The 25,078-nt window shown below is 40.9% G+C and overlaps 2 protein-coding genes across 3 annotated transcripts in view; one reads left to right on the forward strand and one right to left on the reverse strand.

The window, feature by feature from the left end:
• Positions 1 to 8,238, forward strand: part of lama2 (laminin, alpha 2) — a 130,971-nt gene extending 122,733 nt beyond the window's left edge. Inside the window, exons 65-75 of the mRNA XM_088403944.1 lie at positions 782 to 853; positions 4,057 to 4,169; positions 4,779 to 4,872; positions 4,962 to 5,057; positions 5,261 to 5,341; positions 5,428 to 5,505; positions 5,576 to 5,654; positions 5,764 to 5,895; positions 6,231 to 6,361; positions 6,821 to 7,040; positions 7,604 to 8,238. Coding sequence (XP_088260070.1) covers positions 782 to 853; positions 4,057 to 4,169; positions 4,779 to 4,872; positions 4,962 to 5,057; positions 5,261 to 5,341; positions 5,428 to 5,505; positions 5,576 to 5,654; positions 5,764 to 5,895; positions 6,231 to 6,361; positions 6,821 to 7,040; positions 7,604 to 7,764 — 1,257 coding nt within the window. The 3' untranslated portion in view covers positions 7,765 to 8,238. The remainder of the gene's footprint in view (positions 1 to 781; positions 854 to 4,056; positions 4,170 to 4,778; positions 4,873 to 4,961; positions 5,058 to 5,260; positions 5,342 to 5,427; positions 5,506 to 5,575; positions 5,655 to 5,763; positions 5,896 to 6,230; positions 6,362 to 6,820; positions 7,041 to 7,603) is intronic.
• Positions 8,239 to 9,347: 1,109 nt separating this feature from the next.
• Positions 9,348 to 25,078, reverse strand: part of rgs6 (regulator of G protein signaling 6) — a 50,960-nt gene continuing 35,229 nt past the window's right edge. For both annotated transcript variants that reach the window (XM_088403114.1, XM_088403115.1), the window contains 16 exons: positions 23,114 to 23,210; positions 21,822 to 21,872; positions 20,867 to 20,973; positions 17,875 to 17,926; positions 16,362 to 16,426; positions 15,386 to 15,462; positions 14,999 to 15,080; positions 14,822 to 14,896; positions 13,015 to 13,116; positions 12,816 to 12,877; positions 12,143 to 12,253; positions 11,501 to 11,626; positions 10,837 to 11,023; positions 10,679 to 10,768; positions 10,314 to 10,367; positions 9,348 to 10,202 (listed from right to left, as the gene is read on the reverse strand). In XM_088403114.1, coding sequence (XP_088259240.1) covers positions 10,152 to 10,202; positions 10,314 to 10,367; positions 10,679 to 10,768; positions 10,837 to 11,023; positions 11,501 to 11,626; positions 12,143 to 12,253; positions 12,816 to 12,877; positions 13,015 to 13,116; positions 14,822 to 14,896; positions 14,999 to 15,080; positions 15,386 to 15,462; positions 16,362 to 16,426; positions 17,875 to 17,926; positions 20,867 to 20,973; positions 21,822 to 21,872; positions 23,114 to 23,210 — 1,389 coding nt within the window. In that variant the 3' untranslated portion in view covers positions 9,348 to 10,151. The remainder of the gene's footprint in view (positions 10,203 to 10,313; positions 10,368 to 10,678; positions 10,769 to 10,836; positions 11,024 to 11,500; positions 11,627 to 12,142; positions 12,254 to 12,815; positions 12,878 to 13,014; positions 13,117 to 14,821; positions 14,897 to 14,998; positions 15,081 to 15,385; positions 15,463 to 16,361; positions 16,427 to 17,874; positions 17,927 to 20,866; positions 20,974 to 21,821; positions 21,873 to 23,113; positions 23,211 to 25,078) is intronic.

Below are 25,078 nucleotides of genomic sequence, written 5' to 3' on the forward strand. Positions count from 1 at the left end.
TGAAGAGCCTTGTGGTACTCCTCTAGCTATCGTTTGAAAGTCTGCTTTTAAATGACACAATCAAACCGAAGGACGGCAAAACTGTTAAAACCAGTAGAAAAAAGTTGATCGCACGGGACGTAATGATCCACCACGTCAAATACCTTTGTGAGCTCAATAAACAACGCACCTGTAAGCATATTGTTCACAAAGCCAGTGAGAATATCAATCGTAAGTAGTAATATTAAACATACAATATCATGCTCCTATTTCGATCATAACAAAAATGAACACATGACCTCTCAGTCGCACGCCACTTTCCGAGGGAACTAATGCAGCCCTGGCCTTTCTGTTAGCTTAGCGCTCCATCTCGCCGCACTTGTTCAGCGAATTAAGTGTTCTTTATTGTCCCTTTAGCCTTGAGCCACTAAACACCCTCTCTAGCAGCCGCTGGTTCGCTGGGAAGTCACACTGATGTGCAAGCTAACTGTGCATGCCAGCTATGCTTTATGGGCCTGCGGGAGCCAAAACACTTTGGGATGCTAAGAGCTAGGAGACATTCAGCCATTCGTTTTGTAGCTTGACCCTTGGCATGGAGATACATGACTGGTTAAACCTTTGCTATAGCACAATGCAATCCTTGAATAGAATTATTTACTGTCTTTAACCCAATTAAAAAAAAAAAAAGCCTTCTTACCATCATTGCATGGCTAATGCTGCTGCTGATTGGAGTGGCTTCGTGTGCTTCTGGCCGTATCACGTAATCCCCTCCTTCTCCTTCCCGCCCCCCGATGACTGACAGGAGCCTACAGCAATTGTCGCACCTGCTGCCGCACCTACTGCTTCTGCTGAAGCCTCGCCCGCTGCTGACACGGTATACACACTTACAAGTGACCATATGATTTTTTTTTTTTCATTCATTCTATAGCTCAGGGAGTACACTTGTGCAGTCTAATAATGTCCAGTGGATGCTGTATCCATATATATATATATATATATATATATATATATATATATATATATATATATATATATGTCCAGCATTAGTGGTAGCTGATCACACTATGTGGTGCATTCAAACCCAGTCAGAAATATCATGTAAAGTAGTCAGTCGATGCATCAAACCTTTACTCATTCAGTGCCAAGGACGTGTTTTCACGTTTAAGAGTCCAGACATTCAATATCGATATTTGAGTATCGATTTGATACCTAATTATCTGGAAATTAATATACTTAAGTATGAATTTAATACTTAAGTATCTGGGATTGAATGTCCGGAGCCTTTAAAAAAAAAACGTGAAAATACATCCCTGGCATTGAATGAGTTAATGTGGCCTTTCACGCTCTGAAAGTTGACATAAAGAAGAATAATGGAGTTTCATCCGACATCCGGTTGACATCCCTGCACGATTCCGCAACTGATGAAAAGGTGCACTGTTAATATTTAAGAAAACGAAATGATTAAGTGTGCCTTATAGTCTGGAACAAACACTCATCCACTAAATTTTCAATATCAAGTTTCCTCACATAAACTCTGGGTTTATAAACCAACACGCTGTCGCCTCTGGTGCGCATCCGTCAGCCTGGCCTGTGGCCCCCTCCTTCATTTAAGTTCCCCATCGCTGACCTGGCCTGCGGCAGCCGCGTAATTAATCATATCAAGAATTTGACAGTCTTCAAACTACATTAAAGCTAAACTCCCGCAGTTCTAATTCCTTCTACAGAGCAGAAAGAGCAAATGCGAACGGTGATCAGAATGCTTCGATTTGATTTCAAAATATTAGATAACACTTCAGCAGGTTGCCCAGGTCAAATTTTAGCCAGTTACGAATAGTTGGGAGTATGAAGCTCCCTCGTTCATCACTCCTCGTCGACATTCGGAAATAACGTTATAGTCCAAACCGCGCTATGAAGACGATTATACTTTTATCCATTCATTTGCAGACGATGCAAGCGTACCTCATGTTTTGCATAGTTCAAGTGAAACTTGGTCTCCACAAATGGAAAAAGGCATTAGCGGCGAATCACATCACCGCTCTTTGCGAGCAGTGCGAATCGCGTTCATCTCAGCTCGAAAACACTTTCAAAGAGACTGCACTGCAGAGTGCAAAGCTATAGATAAATGGATATTAATCCTGCGAGGGCAATTAGGGATAATAGAATCATCTCGCGCGTTCTAAACTTTACACAGTTTCAGCTCCAAGACCGTAAAGAGGTTAAAGGAGTATTAAGGCATGTAATGAGCGCTCATTTACAGTACAAGGAACATGGAAAGTCTTTGAGTGGTCCTCTCCGGAATAATAAAACATTTGGGCTAAAGATAATGACTCGGAGTGGCTGTAAAAGTGGCTCATTTCCACCTTGGTAATAAGTCTCTTCTCTGAGGGAAACCTGCTGACAACACACACACAGGACATTTGCATACATACACATACCAAATCCTGACTTAATGACTTCGCATTCAATCGGATGTGACCTCCGCGGAAAGACTAGCCGCTCTGAATGGAGGACCATCTCCCCATTGTTACCCTGATGGAAAGTCACAGAGGAGATGAAAGAAAGGGAGGGGAATAAAAGAGGATGGAAGGAGGAGAAGATGACAACGAGGGCCGATGAAGAAGAGCGGGAAAGGACTCTTTCTGAAGACGGCGGCTCGTGCTTTTTTTGTTGGCTTAATGGAAAGCCGCAGGAGAGGGAGCGCAGGCAAGAATGAGGGGAGAGGGAGAGAGCTTCTTTTGTTAGACGGAGACACGGGTGAGGTGGAGAAAGAGAAGAAAGGCAGAGGTTGAGCAGGAGCGGATATGAAGACAGAGCATGATAAGAGGTGAGTGTCGGCGGTAACAAAGCAAGGTCGCCGTGCGGGGAATGTCTTCACTTGAAAGGGAACAAGAGACCAGAGGAGATTAAGATACACGCACACAAACACACACACACACACACTCAACCAGTGTCTCTAACTTTTGTAACGGAAGAGCAAGTCAAACATATTGGAGCAGAGGAAGGGGAAGGAAACTCATACGCAAAAATTCAACTTGGGAACTAGACTCGGAAACTAGACTTGGAAAACTTGAATCGAAAAATAGATTGAAAGAAATTGGGAAAACTGCGACATTTGGAAAATGGATCACTGAGAATCACGAAATACTGGCGCGCATCGATCCTATATGACAGCGGTTCTCAAATTGGGGTATTGTGTACCACTGGGGTTATGTAAAGGCACAGATGGTACATGAGATTTGAACAGGGTTTTGCAGGTATCATAATTTAATGTTTTTTTGAAGCAGTGACAAGTAGGTTTATTTTCAAACTAAGAGCAAATTGACTGAAATGTTAAGCAACATTTCTAAAAATGAAGTTTTAAATGACTCCTTTGCGAAAAGTTGTATGTCTTTAACATTTATATAGGTGCACACCGTGAGTAGTGACACAACTCTTCAGCAGATGGTAGAAATAAAACTGACAAATTGAGCTATTTTTGCAGTTCCAAAGATCATTAAATACAAATGGCACAGCAGTCTGCTTCCAAAAATTGCGTAGATTTCACAGGGTATACATCACTGAAAAAAGTTTGACAACCACTGTCCCCCTGAAAGCCAGTCTATACATTTGTGTCCAATATTGTGTGTGTCCATTTTGGAGCTCAAATGAGATGCAGACCAAAAATAAATGTCCATTATAGTAGTCTCAGGAGAATATGATAAAGTTAAAAAAAGACCTTAGCAACAGCATTGCAGACTCGCTGATATAATGAAAGAATAACAAGTTAAAAAAAAAGGACAAAATGAGAAGGGATTAAAAAAAACGAAATAAGGGATTGAGGAAAACTCGTGTGACACGTGAAATTGATGGAGATGAAGAGAGCAACAGACGACTTCAACATATTGCAACACTGACACCCTGTGGCCACATGCTAAACTACAACTCGTCCGTTCAATTGAAACGAATCTAGGAAAACGCTTCATTGTCTACACTTGAATAAGTGTTCGATTGACATAGATATACATTTCACAATATTTTAACGCTTGCTGTAATGTGTAATCACAATTTTGCCTATATTTGTTTTTATCTGATCTCCAGGACTCGTGCCCCTCAGCGGTTGCCCCTGTGGCATTGGAGAAGTCCTATCAGTTCGGACTGGGAAGGAACAGTCACATGAGCTTTGACTTTGATGACGCCAAAGTGAGAGAAAGGTATTTACAAACACGACAATCGATTTGTGCAGCTCACACCTACCAGAAATTGAACCGAAAAAACATTAACCAGCTCGGCATATGCAGATTCGAGGATAAATGTTACAATAAATTAGAGGAACTGCAATGAGACAGTATAAAGGTGGGCGTAAAAATTGTTTTTGAGTCACATCCTGACACCTAGCTTTAGAAACTAGACTCTTTTGGAAACTAGACTCAGAAACTAGACTCAAGAAGAAACCTCGGAAGACATTTTGGCATGGCAGTTTAAGCGCTTGATGTTTTGACAACGTCTCACTGAAAACCTAAATACTGCCCCAAATCAATAGACCTTTGTGTCCACCCTTGTGTCCATTTTGTCTCAGAAAGATGCCAACATTGATCGCATCCTACCCAAACACATGAGAAATCATTAGAAAGGCCAGAATGTCCACTAATGAGCACCGTGGGACTTAGTTGGGTAGCTGGAATGATCGAAAGACAGCACAAAATAAATGTCCACTACAGTGGATCCAAATGAGAGGGTGTGGTCACAGAAAGATATAATAAGCTCCTTGACAAACCTATCGGTTATTGTCTTTTTTTTTCCAATGATGTGCATCTTCTCAGGTTGATTTTGGAGTTTGATCTGAGGACACAGGAGGAAACAGGACTCATTCTCTACATGGCCAGGATCAACCACGCCGATTTTGTCTCCATTCAGGTGTGGTGTTGGAACAATTTCCATGCCGCCATGTTTTCACATACTATACTAAGCGGTTATGTGTCATCTGCTCCTCCATAATGGTGCAGATCAAGGATGGACAGGTGTGCCTGGGTTATGACCTTGGACACGGCAACACGTCTGGATGTGTCCCCTTCTCCATCAATGATGGCAACTGGCATAAGGTGGGGCAGATACTAGCTCTCTATTGTATTTAACATGCTAAAAAAAAAAAAAAAAAAAAATCACAGCTATCTTCCTGAGGCTCAGCTTGTTTACTTGTGTCCACTGGACACCCCTGTTCTATCCCCATTAACCTCCTTGCTATCATGAGTCTGTTTTTTTTTTGTTTTTTTTTTTGAATTGTGCTTTTATTATTTTTTCTTAGATCCGTGTGGCTCGCATCAAGCAAAGGGCTGCCCTGGTGGTGGATGGTCGATACAGTAAACAGATGATTAGCCCTAAAAAGGTACAATTATTTTGTAGTTTAGAATATGCATTTTGTCAAAAAAAAAAGAGGATAAATGTGTTTATCTGTATGAAATTAATTTTCAGGCGGATCTGTTAGACGTGGTGGGAATGCTTTATGTTGGTGGTCTACCGCAAAACTACACCACCAAGAGGATCGGACCGGTAATGCAACGCAAAAAATAAGAAGCAGACTTGAATATTGTACCCTAAGACTGCAAATTTCTGCTTTTAGATCCTTTACAGCATCAATGGGTGCATGCGGCGATTAAAAATGGTTGGAGGTCCAGTCACCACAAAAGCTGCTACTCCGGGTAAGACTGTTTCAACTAAATACATAAAAAAAAAAAGTCATAAACTGTTTATAAACTATTTTCGAAGGTCTGTGTTTTTAAGTCATTGTATCCCGTTTTTTTGTCCCAGGCCGCACCGAAGCACTTACTGAAGACTTTAAGCTTGACATGGCCACGCCAACGTCCAGTCACATGGTCGGAAGATGCTTTGCTGCCATCGAGCCAGGCACTTATTTTGACGGAACCGGATTCTTGAAAGCAGGTGAGATGGACACCCTGTAACAGACACTTTTTCTTTTTATGGAAGAAAATATAAGCCAAATGCAAAGTAACTTTGCAGTTAAGTTTTTTGTAATGTTGTCATTTAACACTATTTTTTGCTCTTATGTGGGGAAAAATCGTAAGACACTAATAGTTGCAAATCCTGCAAACAATTTTTCAGGATCCGCATAATGCATTTTTTACAAATACAGTATACTTATATTTGTATTCTTCCACATATATTTTTGTATTACTTATATTGGAATCATTGAATGAAACTATGTTTGTAATGCAACCTTTTTTTCAGTGTAATGATCTCGTTCTTTGCATTTCTAGTGCCCAGCTACAAAGTGGGTCTGGATGTGTCCATTGCATTGGAGTTCAGAACCAGCAGAATTAACGGCGTCCTTTTGACCATCAGTAACCAAGGCAACGAAGGACTCGGGTTGGAGATTGTCCAGGGCCAGGTAGGAATCGTTTGAGGTTATAAGCTCCCGAGAGACCCAGTCTAGGACCCAAGTTTTGGAAAACTAGACTCGAAAACTAGACTGAAGTCGAGACAAGGAAAACGACTCAATATAACTTTAGAATTTGACGCTCAGAGAACTTAAATTCTGCCACACATCAATCCTCCGCTCGAGACACTCCTAATTCATATGTGTCCACTGTTGTGTCTATTTGTCTCAGAAGACAGCCAAATTCACTGTATCCCACCCAAACACGTGACATCATCGGAAAGGCCAGGATGTACTTTACTGAGCGCACTAAGGCTTGGTTGGGTCACTCGAATGAGGAAAAAAAAAAAAAAAAAAAAAGACCAAAAACAAATGTCCACTATAGTGGACACAAGCGGGGTCTCATGGAAGATTGTTTTACAATGGCCAGATTTTTTTTATGGGAACCTACAACATAATTCTCTATACCAGCTGCTCTTCCACGTGGACAACGGCGTCGGACGCATCACAGCACTGCACGTGCCCGACGGCGACGGCTTCTGCGACGGCCAGTGGCACACGGTGGTGGCCAACAAGATCCGCCATAGGGTGGAGCTGCTGGTGGACGGCAAGCAGAGCCAAGCTCAGAGTCCCAACGCGCGTTCCAACTCCTGTGACACCAACGACCCCATCTACGTGGGAGGCTACCCGGGTACGAGGCTAAATCACAAAAATCGCACTTGTACCAAGCAAATACGGGTTAGGGTTTAGTTGTTCAAAATCCACCCAACCTTTTAGGTCGTTTCATGAATAACCCATTGAACTGTCCAAATTTTGGGCTTTGTTTTTTTGTTCAAAATAGCTCAACTTTTGGGGTTATTTTGTACTAAGATTGAATTTGTTTTTTAATAGGTTATCGTTTTCACACCGTTTTGGGGTAAATGCCTCACCTCAAATGTTTGGCCCGATGAATAATCCATAAAACAAGGCAATATTTTTTCACTTTTTTAGGTTGTTTCTGGGTTAGGTTTGCGTCAGACTCAAATTTGTCCAATGATCTGATCATGAGTCCCCTCGAAAGACACCTGGGTCAAAACTTACCTAATTTGGGGCCACGATTTGAGACTGTTTGACTTGAAAATAAAAAGTAAGCACTTGTTGTGCTAACCTTTGTGCAAAACAAGCCAATTCATCAAGTCAAATAGTTGCGGTTTTATTCCCCAACTCTGTTTCGAGTGCAGAATGACTTACGCGTGCGTTCCACGTCTTGTCCAGACGGCGTTCATCAGGCAGCTCTGTCCAGCCGCGCGTCCTTCCGAGGTTGCATGAGGAACCTGAAGATCACCAAAGCCTCAAAGACCCTGGAGGTGCACTTCAACAAGGCTCTGGAAGTCAAAGGGGTCCAACCGCTCTCGTGCCCCGCCATTGCTGCTTAGCAACCCGCCCATTCAAGAAGCTCCTTTGCATTTGCTCCACCTTTTAATCCGGTCAATAAACAATGCGTTGGCTTCTTACCAATCTGAACAATGGACTATTTTGTGCGATTAGGCCCTTTCACCCCAACATGCACTCTAACCAAGTAACATCAATATATATATTTTTTTTCTTAAGTTTGCTGCCATGTCTCCTAACTCCCAAGGTCAATTCATGTAATGCAAGCGACTACATTATTACATCTTGTCTAATTGGCGTTACGGTCTATTAATTATTGTGCCCCCCCAAAAAAAAAATGTTCAGACATCCTTAATATTCTTTAAAATAAAACCTGTCTCAATCTGCAATGAAAAAAAAATGCACAATGCGGACAACCTTTTTTTCAGACTGATGCAGCACAAATACTCGATTCTTGAGAAGTAACTGATACAGGTAACAAATACCACAAGAGCCAGTACATTTGATATACCCCCCCCCCCCCCCCCCCCCCGAAAAAAACGTTTCCTTAAAACATAATGAAATTAACATCAATCTTCTATTCTTCCAATATGTAAGTTCTATTTTAAAGCAGCCAATACTCGTATCATGAGTATCTATAACTTGAAATAAGTCCTGGTATCAGCCCGATACCCATACATGGTATCAGTACTCGCCCATCCTTAACAGTCATAAACTAGCTACAACAGTGACATTTTGTGATACCCTTAAAAAAAACAAAAAGTTTTAAAAAATCATTTCATACCACGACTGTATCAACTTGCTTTCCTGATTCTGGTGTTTTATCTCTCTTTTTCTTTTCGTTTCATACAATAACATACTGGGCTTTCCTTGATGAGTTAACTTACCTTTTTTTTTCTTCTCCATATCCATTTCAAGGCTGTAAAAGCATCCAAACAACAATTCTGCTAGTTTCCTGGTGTGCAATTGACCCCACATTTTGAAAAAGGTGCTATAAAAAATCAATAACGCTTTACTTGAACGTTGACAGCATTCTTTGGCATGTGATATCTGCACTGTGGCTGCTGGCCTTTACACAAAAATGGTGTGCGAGTTGATTGAAATTGCGATATCATTAGATTTTTTCATTTCTGTTAAATAAAGATAAAAATATTTGAATTTAAACGTGTGGATTAGAACATCCTCACTTAGTTCTTCTTTACAACAATGTGATTTCTCCAAGAAATAAAGATCTACTGAAATACACAGTGGTGCCTAATAATCAACGTAGTAAGTTCTATTCAAGTATAGCATTTTAAAAAATGGGATCCATTTGTTTTGATGCGTATTTTCGTTTTGAATTTAATGTGTACATCAAATAAATTCCACTAGATGGCAGTGCTGCCAAAGCAACGAATTTCTGTCCAACTGAATGTGATTTGTGAGAAATGATAGCAAAAAGCTGTTTTTTGTTTACATTAACAATGTCGTATTTATGATAATCGCGCGTGACGCTAAAAACGAAATTCGTTTTTACGCTAAAGTTTCAGTCTCAATGTAGCACAAACAATACTTGCCTTGGTTGACTAAACTGCACTATTATCCTCTTAGCAATGAATAAAAGCCTAAAGGAAAAAAAATAACAATTGTATTTGAATATGTCATAAAGCGTTTTATGTATTCATCTGTGCATTTACATGTACTACAGAACACAACAACAAATAATCCCTTTGGGTCCTGTGGATTCTCTGTGTTGGCATGTTTCCTATCAATAATAATAGGCCAAATCATTGTCTTGTGCATTCCTTTTATTATCATAGTCATTTTTTTACATGCGGCCGCATGAAGAGTCGCCCGCTGTTTTCGAATGAAGTGGAATGTTTGGAAGATTTCAATACGTGTCGTTTTAAGGGTCCCGGCAAGCATTTTGAAAAGTGATGGAGCATACACAGCTGAATTTGTATTTTGTCTCACCTTACCTCGTGTGGGCAGTCATCCCGGATATTTTTCCCCGTCAAACGCCGACATCGCCATGGTGATGGACGCTTACATCCATAAAAGCTCCCGACTCCAGCATTACTCATTAAGTTGTCAGCCGAGCTTCATTTTCTTTACATCAATTAATGTAAATGGATAGCTTGGGCAGCTGGTTACCATAGAAACGTGAGTTGAGAGACAGTGAACCCATTTAAGGTGCTTTGAAACGAGTACCACTTACTTTTGTACTTTTATTATTATTGTTTTTGGGGGGGTGGGGGGTGGGGGGTCCTCTGCACTGTCAGTCTGCAGTCCCAGTCAGCTCGGATGATTTATTGCATGCTGTCGGCCTTCTTGAACTCATCCGGCGAGAGTTGTGAAGCGCGCTGGCGGTCCGGTCCGGCGGTGGGGCACAACCCCACGCGCACGCGCCAGGGTCCTTCCATCCGGCATCCCGCTTCGAGTCCAGACCTCATCAAGACGACTGCATGAGGCCCGTCAGACGTTTGCCGGTCAACGACTTGCCCTGGCAAGACACAAGTGGTTCAAGCGGTGTTTTAAGAAGAAGGCAGTAGAAAGTTCTAAATCAAATGACAACACATAACAAGTTGGGTTCAAGTGTTGAGTTCGAACTCACGACGCTGCGCGTGAACTTCTCCAGCGAGGTCCGTCGGCCCTGCTCCGTTTCCAGCTGGACAAAGGGAGCCATCAATATAAGAGCTAGATATATATCATGATAAATTACAAATATTACACAATGTAGGAAGAGAGAGAGAGATCAAAATGGGTAGGTGGGCAGCTACATATATTATTATTATCGTTAACTATATTACACATCGTATAATGCACACCTGGTCAAACCCCTATTCCAAGGACCCCAATTGCAAATGTACAGATTTATTCACCAGATAGATTTGGTCTATTAAATTTGAAAAAAAAGCATGTCTAGCGATGGATCTTGCGTAACTGTTTTTTTTCCTGTTTGTTGCGAACTTGACAAACCTTCTTTCGCGAGTTGAGCAGGTCCTGGTAGACGTTGGAGCGCAGGAAGCGGGTGTAGCTGTCGCTCTTCATCAGCTTATAGATGTGATCCTGAACACAAGGAGGAAAAACACGGATTGCGGTAGATGAAGTTTAGTCATTGCGATTTTGTGTCTCACTTGCGCGTCCTCATAGCTGTAGCGTCCAGGATCTTTGAGGTTTTGACTCGTGCGCTCGTAGCTGTGGGAGTCCAGATTGATGGAACTGGGAGCCCCCTCGGCCAGGAACTCGGCCCAGATCTCTTGCGCTCTCTGTGCTACTTCCTGCTGCGGGATTCTCTTCAGGTCCTGCACGGCCAACCAGAAGCTGCGCAACGTAAAGTTTGTGACACATTGCTCAGGGTCGATGCTGACAAATTTTAGCTTAAATAACTAGGCATGCGGAACTCCTGGAGAGGTTCTGTGAGAATTCTGAAAAAAGATTTAACAAATGCAGTTATGTGTAATTATTTGGAATCGAATTAGAAAGCATTAGCTATGTGAAAAGGTAGCTCATTATAACCATAACTCATTCAATGCCAGGAACGTATTTTCACGTTTAAGAGTTCGAACATTAAATCCCAGATACTTAAGTACATTAAGAAAATCGATACCTCAGTATCTGGGTTTGAATGCCGTGGAAAAAAACGTCCCTGGCAATGAATGAGTTAAGTGGGCGGGACCAGAATTGTAAATTGTGTTTTTTTTAATAACCGTCCGAAACTGAATGCATCTCAAAGTTCTTTTCTCAATTAATTCATTTGTTTAACTCATCCGTCAAAAGTGGAAGCAGCAGTTTGCTCACCGCAGGTTTTCTGAGCTGAATTCGGACTCCAGGAACTTGAGGAAGAGGTCGCGTCCCGCCGGGTCTTTGAGAGCTTCCTCCAGGGAGAAACCCCACTTCTTCACCCTCTGCTGACTGGGCTCCTTGCTTTTGGGTTGACAATGGCAGAGTCAGACATGTTGCTTGAAAATGTAAAACATGACATAGTGCCATGCAAGCTTTTCATCTGCACAATGCTCTTTGATTTGATTTAGATGGATTCATCAGTCGCCTCAGAATTTCCTTTAGCGCTCAGAAAAGACACCATTACTCAAAGTAATTACCTGTAAATATCCCGCACGGAGTTTTACGGCGCTATGAAATCGACTGCATTGAGATCCTTTTATTGTGTCTCGCTGACACTAAAAAAAAAAAGTCTGCTCGATTATTTATTTAAAGGGTGGGTCTGCTTTAAGTCAGCTTGGTGACAAGAAAATGAAGACACATTTGGATTGTGCGAGTGAGGCCATCTAGACACACTTGCCGTATTTCTCCGGGTGAATTTTACAAAACCAAATTAAAAATCTACCCCTGACTTACATAGATCATTGCTGTCCAGTTAAAAGACGTGGTGTGTGTTAAGGAACCTCGGAAGTGAGGTTAGAACTTCTTTTTTGAGAGTACCTGGCCTCCAGGTCCCAGTAGGATTGGTCATCGCTAGTCCAGGGGTTGGACGGCTCCTGCGGGGTCACCAAGGGGTCGTACTCCAAGTACTGCTCAGTGTAGCTTATCAAACTGACACGGACATCACACGAGACAAAAGATGTTTCAAGATGAGGCCTTGAAATCAATATCCTGTTTGATATTTGTGCTTAATGCTCATGGTTGATATTATATGGCGATTTGTGTCATGGGTTAACAATCCAAATGTGTGCTCTGTGAAGCAGCAATTAATTTGCTTCAATGATCCGTGTCAGCGGGTTAAATGGTCAAGGTGGCGGTAATGACAGTTTTGCTGCTCTGCTAGACGCTAATGATTGCGTCCACTGACTTGATGGAGGGCTTGCGGGGAAACGTACACAGCCAGTTTGGTAGGGAGCTACCAGCAAAAATTGGTCGAAAATGCATCGAAAAGATGTCCTCTGTGTCAGTCCCCAAAAAATTCATAACTTTAATTATGATGCTTTTAAAAGCATTTACAAAGTGAGGAAAAAATATGCAATGTGTATAGTTTACAAAGTGTGTGCACTGCGGTTAAGGAGCACATTTCTCACCAATTTGTTTTGTTTTTTATCCACATTGTCATAATGCGGCATTGTGTGCAAAATTGCAACGTGAGAACACCAATATGTTTTACCTATCGGCAACTTTGGACATTTTCATACAGTGTCGATCAAGCTGGGCATTCAGGAATACTATCTGCAAATGGAAAGAAAAAAATAGAAAAAAATGCATAAATGTCTTCAAATATTTTGAACATGTTTTCTAATGTATGATGATCTCATTTGTTTGTTCACCATCTTACAGTGTGGGGGATGACAATCTTGTATTGTTACCTCTTTCTCCACATCCTCCTTTGTTCCTTTTCGGGAGTGGTGTGAGGGTGTATGGATTGGACTTCGGGACTGCGTGCCCTCCTCTGCTATACCGTACACTGACTGGCACCATTGGAGCAAGATGAAGAACATGGAAAAGATGGAAGAGTCACATTTCACTTAGACTCTTAACTGGCAACAATGACGCATTATATAAATTCTTTTGTAGTGTTAACAAAAATTTTTACATCATGACAGGGGATCTGGAAAACATTATTAACACAGAAATATGCTAACTAATATGTTCAACTTTTTTTTTTTACTGTGATGTTACTGCAACAGAGCAAGCTATATATATATATATATATATATATATATATATATATATATATATATATATATATATATGATTACCCAATGTTCATATTTGTGATGCTAGAATATCTGTGAAAGAGAAAAATAGTCCATGTTTTAACCTTGTTTATATATTGGCCTGTAATGCCAGAAATGTCTACAAACAGCATGTTCTTTCTAAAATGTGTTTTTTTCCACCCAAAATACTTTCATGAAAAACGTTATTTGCAAAGTCAGACTGTGGCCATCATAAAAACTTTATTACCACTCTCAGAAATTATTTGCAGAAGGGGACATTAGGGGAAAATTTCCTTTTAAGTGCTTTTACATGAAAGAAAAGTACCGTACTTGCTCACTCATCAAGAGTGAAAGCAAAGTAGTAGTAAAAACAGTACATCTGCTCTTCTGCGCCACTGTTCCAACATCTGATGTGTGTATGCCAACTTTGACAGAAGAACGATAAAATATATTTATCGTTTAACAGTAGGCTCCAAAAACGCAAATATATTGCCTTTTTAAACACCATATCAAATGAGTTTGGCAAAAAGCAACACTCAACATTTCAACATAGATTGTTGACACTAAGATGGCACCACATTTTTCAGCAAATAAAAAAGTAGACATATGGGAAAAGAATATTGATTAGTGTTAGGAAGTGTACATTACTACAACAATTGCGAATCAAACAGACAGGACACAGAAAAATGCAACATAACAGCAGACTCCGAAAATTACTCAAAAACTAGACTCAAAAAACAGAGTTTGAAACTAGACTCTGAAAATGAGACTGGAAAACTGGCCTCAAAGAGTAGATATGGAAATGAGACTCATAAAACAATATTTACAAAGTAGACTCAAAAACTAGATTCCGAAAGAGGGCTTTGACCGCTTGAGAGATTGACAGTCTGCAAAAGCATCACTAAGAACCTGGAACTTAACTCTTTCAGCGCCAAGCAGTAACCTCTAGAGGGCCAGTAAATTTAGCATCTTCACTCACCTTCCCAGGCCAACAGAATGTGTGCTAAGTCTATGTAAATATGATGCATATGATGCTGCCATATGAATGATTGACTTCCATTCTTTAGTCGAATTGATGTAGGTAACAGCTGTGTTTTAAGTGTGGAAACACTGCCATCAAATGGTCACAATTAGAACTATAGTGTTGAATTGGCTCATATCAGGTAAGCATTAGTCAAAGGTGCCAGGTGCCCGCCATAAAAAAAATATTTGATCAGAATGTTATTATTATTATTACTATTTTAAGAGACGAGAATTTTCATCGATGGCACTGAATGAGTTAAATACAATCAGACATCAACCCTATATGACGGAATGAACCAAATTTAAGCAGAATCGCAACTGATATCACAAATCGAAAATATATCAAGACTATTTATTTTTCGCAATTTGCAATCCATCCCAAAAGGGCCAAAATCCATGTATGGGTTGAGAATGACTTTTTTTGATGGATTACCTTCTTAACCCGATGAGGATTCTTCATGCGTCTGCATTTCCTGATGTCCATCTCTGTGGTGTTCACACATCCAGGCTGGAGAAAATACAGAAGCTCGCTGGTCAACACTGATCATGTAAGACCTTTCGGAGGTGCGTCCCGGGACCGGTGAGATAAGGTGCGCGGGCGGAGGCTTACGGCGGGCCGGTGGACATCCCAGAAGGCTCTTTCCTGGCTGTCAAGGATCTTCCTCTCGGTTTTATCTTTTTTCCTGTCAATCCTGCGGAGGAGATCAGTCAGGGTGAAAAATACAACCTGAAGCCGTGCGGCTATCAGCACTAGATGAGAAGCATGAATCACCGCTTGAAGGTTGCGGAGGTTATGAAGTTGCAGCGCTGTGTGTACTGATACCGACGAGTCACAGGGAAGCTGTGCTAATTTACTGTCGGCTAGTTGGTACCACAATTTGCTAATTTTCAGTTTGGGTTTCTGTCTACTTTCTGGCAAGCCATTCCTGTAATGTAACTCAACTTGCAATGATTTGTTTTAGTTGGCCTTGTTGCCATAGTTACAGATCCCACTTACTTGACCTGGGCCTCAGCCTGCATGTAGATGAACTCCCACTTCCTGGCAAAGGCTCTCTGGAGCCTAGCGAGGTTCTCCTGTTGGATCAAAATGACACTGTCGTCTCAAAGAAAAAAATGTTTGTTTTGCGACGAGTGGGTTTGGCAAAATTACCAAGATTCATAAAGACACACGAGACTTTACTAAACCCGACGACCGTTAACTGATTCTCTTCCCACACAGGTGAAATGAAAAGTGCTTCTCAATTAGCCCCCCTACGAAATAGGAAACTTTTCACGCCCCCGCCCACACTTGATATGCTGACTATAAATAAGATTATTATCAATAAAAATTGTATAAGTATACCTAAAACTGTAACATTTAAAACATTAACAAAAGAAAAAAAGAAATTCCAATCAACTTTCAACAACTGTTTTTTTTCTGACAGCGTGTATACAAGTTACAGCTTAATCTAAAACTGAAAAAAAAAAAATAACCAAGTGCATCAAAGGGCCTGAAAATTAAAAAAAAGATGAAAATTCTTGATGAAATTTTCCATACCTCCCCTTGCATCACCTCGCGCCCCCCCAGGGGGGCTTGCCCCTTTGAGTAACTAAGTACTAAAGCTGCAATGATTGATGAAATCCATGATTACTTTACTTAAATAAGTAATGAATTATTGTAGGTAATCAATTACTTTATGGTACTAAATACTGCATGATTAAAATAGTGTTTGAGTTGTTTACATAACTACGTATTAAAGTAATGAACTACTTTAGGTATTTTTTAAGTAAGACATGAGTATTTAGTACTTAGCTAGAGTAGGAGCTGCTCTTTTTCTCCAAACTGTTAGAAATCCAGCGCAAGGAGTTTGAAGTATGATATCCGTTTAATAATAAATCATCCACTGGGCTGTGACCTACGAGAGGTTATTTGTTGCCCAAGATGGACAAAGAGATCAATAAATAATAGGTTGGGGGAGACTTATGTCACCTACCGCCTCGTAATCTGCCAGCTCCAGCCTGGTCTTGTTCTGCATGGTCCTCTTGCACAGATAGATGGCTGTGAGGCACACAGGCAGCAGTGCGGCAATCAAACAGCTTTCATTTTGCGGCGCACGCGTCCGTCCGCGCTCTTCCTCCTAGAATCGCTTTCTCCTCTCTGTTGCTTTGAGATTAACAGGTCGAGTGTCTAGCACTTCATCCGTCAGGCTGAAGGACATCAAGTCAAATGGCGACAGACTAATCCGGTCCACGTGTTGCTTCAGCGTGGCGCCGTGCAGTTATTTGTCTGTGTGCCTTTTCCTCTAAATCCTGATCTATTGCTATTTTCAATGTGCCGGGGAGAGTTTGGTGCCCCCGTTCCTCTTGTGTGGACATTTTAACACGATGGCTTCTGAGACAAATCACACACTTTCATTTGTTGGGCTGCGACGCGCTCTGCTTCTGCTTGCCTCCGCTTATCCCGGATTTTAAAGCGTATGTTCCGAAATTATGACTTAAAATGATTCAGTACAGTGTTGAGGTGGCACGGTGGAAGAGTGGTTAGCACGTCCGCCTCACAGTTCTGAGGTTCCTGCTGTACCCTTGCCCCAGCCTTCCTGTGTGGAGTTTGCATGTTCTCCCTATGCCCGTGTGGGTTTTATTCCGGTACTCCAGTTTCTTCCTACCGTACGTTCCCATGCAAGGTAGTTACAGTGAACCCCCAGGTTGTGGCGTCCCTGGCTTACGTTTTTTTCACATTACCGAGTGGAATACTACATTTATTATTTTGTCCCTTCTTTACGGCATTTCTCCCGCTTTACGGCGTCAACAACAATTACATGATTCAAACATGGCCGTCAGTGTACGTGCATATGACTGTGCGAGTCGCACCACGCTCATACGTCAGTGCGTACGTCACTAAGATGCTGGTCTGCTATTGGTCAGCGTCCCAAAGATGCTTGTCTGCTATTGGTCGGCGTCCCTAAGATGCCGGCCTGTTATTGGTCGGCGTCACGGTACTTGCTCTCGTGTGAGTGCTTACAATATCGTATTTATTGTGCATTTTAGTGCCTAATTCAAACTTTAATTGGTTAGCCATGAGTCCCGTTGCACTTACTATACTATTTTGTTTGTAATTTTTAATATTTAAGAAACATTTGGATGTTTTTACTTGGGGTTTTATAAGCATTAGCTAATTACCATATCAGGATCAGTTCACCAAGGTTTGTTTGAAATAATATACTCATGTACCCATCCATACATTTTCGATACAATGCTCATCCTGTTCTGGGCCTTTCCATTTCCTGTTGGTGACAATGTGGCCCAATACTTTTGTCTATAGAGTACAAAATTGTTGAGTTTCAACATATACTTTGCCAGTGAATGCAAATATCATCTGCCCTCTCGTTGACACGTAGACATTAGAATAAGTGCACTCAGACTTTTACATGTTGTGAGAGCAATCAAAACATGAACACAGTCACAAATAAAGTACACATATTATAAAACGGGAGCCTTATTTCTTACCATAGTCTGTGTTTTCAGGCTCCCAGCAATTAGATGGCCAGAAATATGGAGCCTGCGGAAAAATACATAGCAAAACAGGGATGTCACTGATGGGATGGCATTTTTCTCATTGTTATTTTAAAACGTCGATACGTTAATAGCCAGGCTTTTGTTTTCTTTTCTAACTTATTAAAAACCAGCCAATTAAAAAAAAGAGACCCTGCAAACCAATTTTAACTATTCTGGCACACCATAGATGATGTTTTTCCTTTAAAAAAAAAAAAAAAAAAACAGTTGACAACAATAGACTTCAATGGCGCTTCTATTAATATCCTTTCACGTCAACGGCAATCAAAGTGTTAGTGTAGTTATTGTAAAAAAAGAGCATTTAAAATTGAGAAATCACCTTTAGGTGACATTCTGAGAAGCAAGAATAATAACTTGACAAAATTGTATTTTCAATTTACTATGTTGCAGTGGTAGAGGCTTCAAATTGCCTCTGAAACCCATTTTGCATAGTCACGGGTTTTGGGCTTTATTCAGCAGATGACATACGTTTGCATTTTCATTTATTTATTTGTCTATTGTATGTCATAAGACCCCGCATTCAGCGGGAGCATGTTTGAATTTTTACTTCGCTTAATAAATTGGAAACGCCAACAAAACAGATTCATGTCTTTTTATGCATCACTGCTGAATGCCACCCCAAACACTCCCCAAACTTTTTCCGCAAACTTCAAGCGACGGCTCTTTCGGCAAAGTGAGAGCTCGCCGACATTTGCTTTGCGCCACTTTCCGTGCTGAATCTATGTGATCAAAATATTTCCCCCTATCTAAAATGAAGCCATTCAAAATAGCTGACTCCAAATGTGGCTGCGCGAGAGGCGTCCCGGGGATTTGCAGAGGCGAGGGAACATTGCGGCAGCACAATAAAACGAGAGGCAGTGAAAGGCAGCGGATACACAATGGGCAAGCTGAGAAAAAAAAGCTCGCTTCCTACTGTTTTGTTTTGACGCAGCGCAAGTCTACGTCAATTATATCTGGCCCGTATTTTCTCCACGCTTTCGGAAAATTAAATAAATCCTTCTGGGCAAGCAAACCCTTTTGCGGCCTTGCAAAACCAAAGAAGCAGGGTCAAGGAACGGCGAATGAAATTGCCTCTCCAGCTCGATTTATTCAGCCTTTAAGTCAAAAGCAAACAATGCTACACGCGCGCACACAATCTTGGCAATCTTTCCAGGCCGGAGAACGTCGTTTCGTTTTTAATTAGGACTTTCAGGATGAAACGCCGCGGCATAATTAACGCTCGACATCAGTAACGCTGTCGTATTTGCCCACGGTGAAAAACGAGAGAAATACGGCCGCTCATTTATCTCTCTTTTGTCCCCGACGTGACTGGTCTACTACTCTACTCCCACGACGCATCTCTGGCAGGCTTTTGGCAGCCACCGACTAAGTCGACGCTAACCCAAACCAGCGCTCCTTTTGCGCTTGATGAATATTTGATCGAATCGCCATTCATTTTTAATAAGGTCACTGGATCCTAACATAGAACTGAGGATGCTGGAAATGGTGGACAGAGCGTTTCATCACCCAGCGTGAGATGGGGGTGTAATTCTGTGTCAATGATTCATGGTTTGGGGCATGCCGCGAACTGAGATTGGTGGTTCTCAACCTTTTATCCAGTGACGCACATCCTATATATTTTTTTTCCTTTTCTTTTCAGCCATGCGCCCTCTAACCGGCGGCAAGCATTTTTGGAAACTTAACACATATGCTGTGTCAATAGTGTTCCGTTTCAAAATCTTTGGAACGGCATTTTTAGGAATTTTGTTTCAATAGACTTTGGGCTGCGGGCGGAAAAGTTGACCAAGTCAGGTAAGTAGACTTCAACAATAGATTGACTAAAAATAGCTGCCTCAAAGCTCCGCCGGAACCATGTTCCTGACACTGTTTTTTACATGGCCCAATCTTGCAGATGTAAAGCGAGGGAGAAAGACTCTCTCTCTCAAAAAAAAAACGAGGATCTCAGATGTTTCAAATCATTTCCAAAGAAAGAGTGACAAAAATATTTTGTTTCAAAATAGGACCTGTACTTTGAAAATGTTACAGCGCGTATATGTAAGCAAAGCCCTTCTTGGCTCCATTCCTTGTGTTGGTGCACCACATAGTACTATGCTAATGCTATATGTGACGGCTAACTTGTTAACATGGGCTCATGCTGCCCGAAGTCAGCTGGGATAGGCAGTAGCAAGCCTGCACCCTTTGTGAGGATAAGCGGCTCTAGAAGATGGATGGATGAATGTTAAAAGAAAATAACGAGTAGATATATTCACTTAATTACTCAATGGAAATCAATATGACATTCAATTAGAAAAAAAAAAAAAATCATCAGAAACAGCCCTCATGACAATTCACATTTCACTTAATTTACTCTTAATTTGTAAAGAAAAATGTGCTGTTCCTATCCTGTAATATAAACTGTACTAAACTCAAGAAAAGGCAAATTTTTGCATATTTCTTGTGACGAGGACAAGATGGCGCACACATCAAAGACACAAAAGACTAACGTGGCAGCGACTTTTCCAGCATTGTGATCATAAAGTATTGTTCACAGTTACTAGGAGCTAAATGCACATTAACCTTGGATAATGAGCAACACGCTGCTTCCCCACATCTAAAGACAAACATGTGAACACATAAATAAGCCCGTTCTATAAATTTCCTGTAAAAACGGATATTATAGAGTGCGGATTCTGTCAAAGAGTGAAACGATTCCCTCAACAAAAGTAAAAGAAACGTGGATTCGTTTTTTTGGGTCATCCGTTTTTTTTTTAGCTAGCAGGGAAAATTAAAATAAATGAAGATGATGAACGATGTCTCAGCATAAAAAAAAAAAACGGCAAGTTTGGCACAACCTTGTCCCTAATCCTGACCCTAAATCCTCCCGGCCACTTTTGCTTTTCTGACCCGACCTTCACGTATTCAGCACACGGTGATGCTCGTTGCTTACCTGAAAACGATAGAAGGTGCCATCGTCCTTGAGGGAGAGCACATGGTCAGAGATGGGGAAGAAGTATCCTTGTGCCGCAATGAGGCTTCCGATGTGAATGGCCTCAGCTTAAAAACACACACACACACACACACACACACACACACACACACAGTGAGCCTTGAGGTATTTGCAGTAAAATACTCAACTGGGACGCTTGTGAAATAAAAACGGGCTGATAACTTAAGTTGGGCAAGAGTCTGAACAAACAAGTTTATCCTTGAATAAACTGTTGTAGCCTGAAGACGAGAACTTCTAGTGAGACGGTAGCTTTTAATTCTGACATTTACATGCAGTGACTCAGGACTGTGGACTTCTACAATGAATACAGCTCTCCTACCACTATGCCCGAGGGTCTGATAGTGTCTGTATTAAGCTACACGCTGCCAAACCATATTTTCATTTAGATAACTAGAGAAAGAACCTAGCGTCTTGCACCAGTTTTTGCAAAGGAGCCACTACAATGCAATTTTGTTTCATGTTCCAAATAATTTGCTCTTAATATGAAAAGAAAAATGCACTGTTACCAATTTACAAGTTATACAATTAAAAAAACATTAAATTAGATTTGCCGATACCTCAACTCATATGTCACCGAAGGCGCACACCTATATGATGCATACACCAATGAGGAGTTGAATTTAAGTTCTGAACGGGAGCGGGTTACAACTCCTCCCCTCATTGGTCGATTGTTGCATAGGAGTGCCCCTTGAACTTAATGACAGATTGCTTGGCCAGTCAGGTGAGAACAAAGTGCATTTATAGATAGATAACTCACCAATCACCTATAGGGACCCCCAGGGGTCCACAGACTCCACTTTGAGAACCACTGCCCTAGTCTATGGGTACTTACAGTATATCGACACATGAAAACATGTGGTTTATCCAATAATGTTTTTCCCTTTGAAAAACATACCTGGGTCTTCAATAGCAAGGTTCTTCATCATCCACTGAACAATGTCTGTACCTGCATCAAATCAGACAAAAAAGTATCGCGTTAGTCCAAACTGAAAATTGTGTATTGACGCTAAAGGTATGGATTAAAAACAAAAAAAAAGTCCCATTGCATGGGTGTAACTCTCAACATTGGCTATTATTTCATATTACGGATATACTGTACGTGCACTTTTTACCTTTCTTCTTTTAGCACTCTCCCTGTGTTCCCAAAGGAACTGCTGTTATATTCTCCATCATTTATTACTTTCATGGCTCAAGGCAGCCATCGGGAAAAGATTGCGCACCTCAATCTGCCGCTGCTGTAAATGCTGCTTATTGATATGATCTGCTTCCAAGGCGAATGCATTTTCCATATGCGCAAGGAATGGGACGGAAGGAGGCATTTGAAATGCATTTTGTCCTGATTGCCGGGTGTCGCAGACTCGCAGTCGGCAGGCGAGATGTGCCCCTTGGCATATCATGCGTTCTTGTGCACGGTAGCATCAACAATGTTCAACAATGTTTCTGCTTTCAATTATTCATTTGGTGGAAATGAATCCAACAATGGAGGACATCCATGCACAAATAAAAAGCAGTGACTGTCAAATGAATGTCAAATTTAGGAGAGAGAATCTTCAACTTCAAAATAAAAGCATAGTGCAACCAGTGCATTGACTAATGTATTTTTCGGTGTGTTTATTTTGAAGATGGCCTTCGGCGCACGATGTGTCGTCGTTGCCCCTTCTGTGGCAGTGCACGCGTTGGATAATTAAATAGAAGTGAACAGGAAGTGGATTTTTACTAATATCCTGCAATTATTGTCTAATGAAAGTGCAGATTCCAAAATCAAATACAGGGCTACGAAATTTGGATGCACGCAACAATGTGGAGCGACAACACACAAATCCATAATGGCGGTTCCACTGAAGCGGTGGAGTTCTGATTGTCTTGCTTGAGGGCACCTTGACAGCAGGAGGACGGCATTACTCATTTTATTTCCACGCTCACGTTTTCCAGTGCGGACATTTAATCATATGTTTTCCTCCAACTTCACCTTCAGCTAATAACGCCTCTCTCCATTGATTCGTTACAAAGGAAGCACTGCGGTCACCTCGCTGAAAGGTGCATGGAAAATGCTGCTTGCGCTTCTTAGTTAAGTGATACAAAACCGAACTAATGTCCACTACAGTGGACACATATAATCTGGGTCTCGGGAGGATAAGTGAAAATATCAAATTTGAACTGGGCTGGAGGTGAATGAATTCAACTTACCTGTGACAACACTGGGGATTTTGGTCATGAAGCTTTTGACTGTCCTAATGGGGACACCTTCCGTCTCATCCTGGATGAGAGTAATAATGTCTTCGATCTGAAAATGACAGAAAAGAAGCGAATGTGTTTAATTTCTCCATTTACTCCCAATAGGGATTTGGCTTCTTTTATTATGTTGTGATATAAAGTTCATAGTTGAAAATTTTGAGTCTGCAATCAGAATCTGACCTACTTCTATGTAAACATCTTGTACAGCACCACTTGCCCCACACAAAGTTCAACAATTTGAGAAAGAATATTTCACATGCAATCAAACCAGAAATTGCAACATGTACACCACAACAATTGGTAATGGAATAACTTATGGTAATGTTACCCATAGAGGCTCCAAAATATAAAGTACTGTATAGTCAAATTTATATTCCTTGTTATCCACGAGACATGAAAAAAAAAACTACTGAGAGAAGTATTAAATATTTAAGAAGGCTGAACAACTTATTGACTTTTTGTAAAATTATGCAGAAGATTTTTTTTTTGCACACTGCTGCTCTTTTTTTTGTCTTAACTCATGTCAAAGAGGGACGCTGAACAGAAGTTGCTTTGGGTACACGAAAATAAGAAGAGTTGAACATTATTTTTACAGAACAGAAAAATCCCATTAGATGTATATTTTTTGCACAATTGCCAGAGAAAAATCTTGTACATACAGTACAAGTCACTCGCACTAAGCAAACAGTTGGCCATGTCCTTTTATTTTATTGTCCAAAAGCCGAGGTTTGACGAAAAATGTCATAAGTAAAGATGATTTGTGTGAAACTCCAAAAGTGGCGACAGAAGGCAAATTGACAGCCATTTCCATCCGGCACAGATGTTTACAACCCATGTGGAAAATGGGCTATCAAATGTGTCATCCTTGTTGAAAGAACACATTCAGGCTGTCTCTTATTGATCATCATCGCCATAACATTCCAAAAAGACATTTCAGGTCGCTGGCAGAAGCTGCCATTATCAATCAATCATTTATTTCGTTTCCTAACAAAATAACAACAGTCCATATTTTTAGTCTCCAAAATAGATGTAAAATATATGTTGGATGGGTAAATATTACGTAATATTTTTTAAATGTATTGAGCTAACCTTACTTGCATTGAAAAAGGGAAAAAACAACTGATATTCTTAAACCGAGTATCTAAAAGAAATTTCCCTAACAAATTGCCCACAGACTGAGATAAACAAAAGATGGATTTTGCTAAACTTCGTCCTTGCAAAACTGAATGAACAGAAGTTGACTTTGTTCTTTTTCTACCTCACATTTTTAATGGCCAAATCCCTAACTAGTCATTGCAAGCTCATTTTTGGATTGCCTCATGAAGCAGCAAATGTTAAGCTGCAGGAAACCTTCATCAGCCACTTCTGCCTTTGTATTACCCTTTACAACAAAGGTGTTCTTAAAAGTTAGACGTAAAAGTCAACATCAGTCCCACTAATCCGCAGGAATCACAGTTGACCTCGAGACAACGCCAATTACCCTTTGCTGCTTTTGATCGAAGTGATTGACAAGACCACTGCGGCTTTAGTGAAGACAGGTAGACGTCCTGCTGAGAGAAAATGTCAGCGCGGGCCCTCAGGGGCCGGGAAGCCTTGCTCAGACAAGCGTACCGAGCTGATCTTGACAGAAAAGAATCACAGAATAGAATCACTAACATTGCGAGGCAACCTGAAGGCCACCTGTTTGTGTGACTTTTTCAAAGAGGAATGGATTAATGCGGGAACTCAAAAAACAAACGTGAAAAGAAACAATGAATTTCCATTCATTGCACAGACCTAACGTAAAAAGCAATGTTTAGAATAGAGAATTAAGAGATGAATTTAGTTTCTTTCTAAAAATATAATTTGAATGAATAAATCGCTTGTACATAGTTGAGCAAAACATTATTTGATGAAATTTCCATTCACCAATGGGCA

The sequence above is a fragment of the Hippichthys cyanospilos genome, chromosome 20 (genome assembly GCF_059441005.1).
Source record: "Hippichthys cyanospilos isolate Australia breed blue-spotted pipefish chromosome 20, RoL_Hcya_1.0, whole genome shotgun sequence".
Lineage (NCBI taxonomy): Eukaryota > Metazoa > Chordata > Actinopteri > Syngnathiformes > Syngnathidae > Hippichthys > Hippichthys cyanospilos.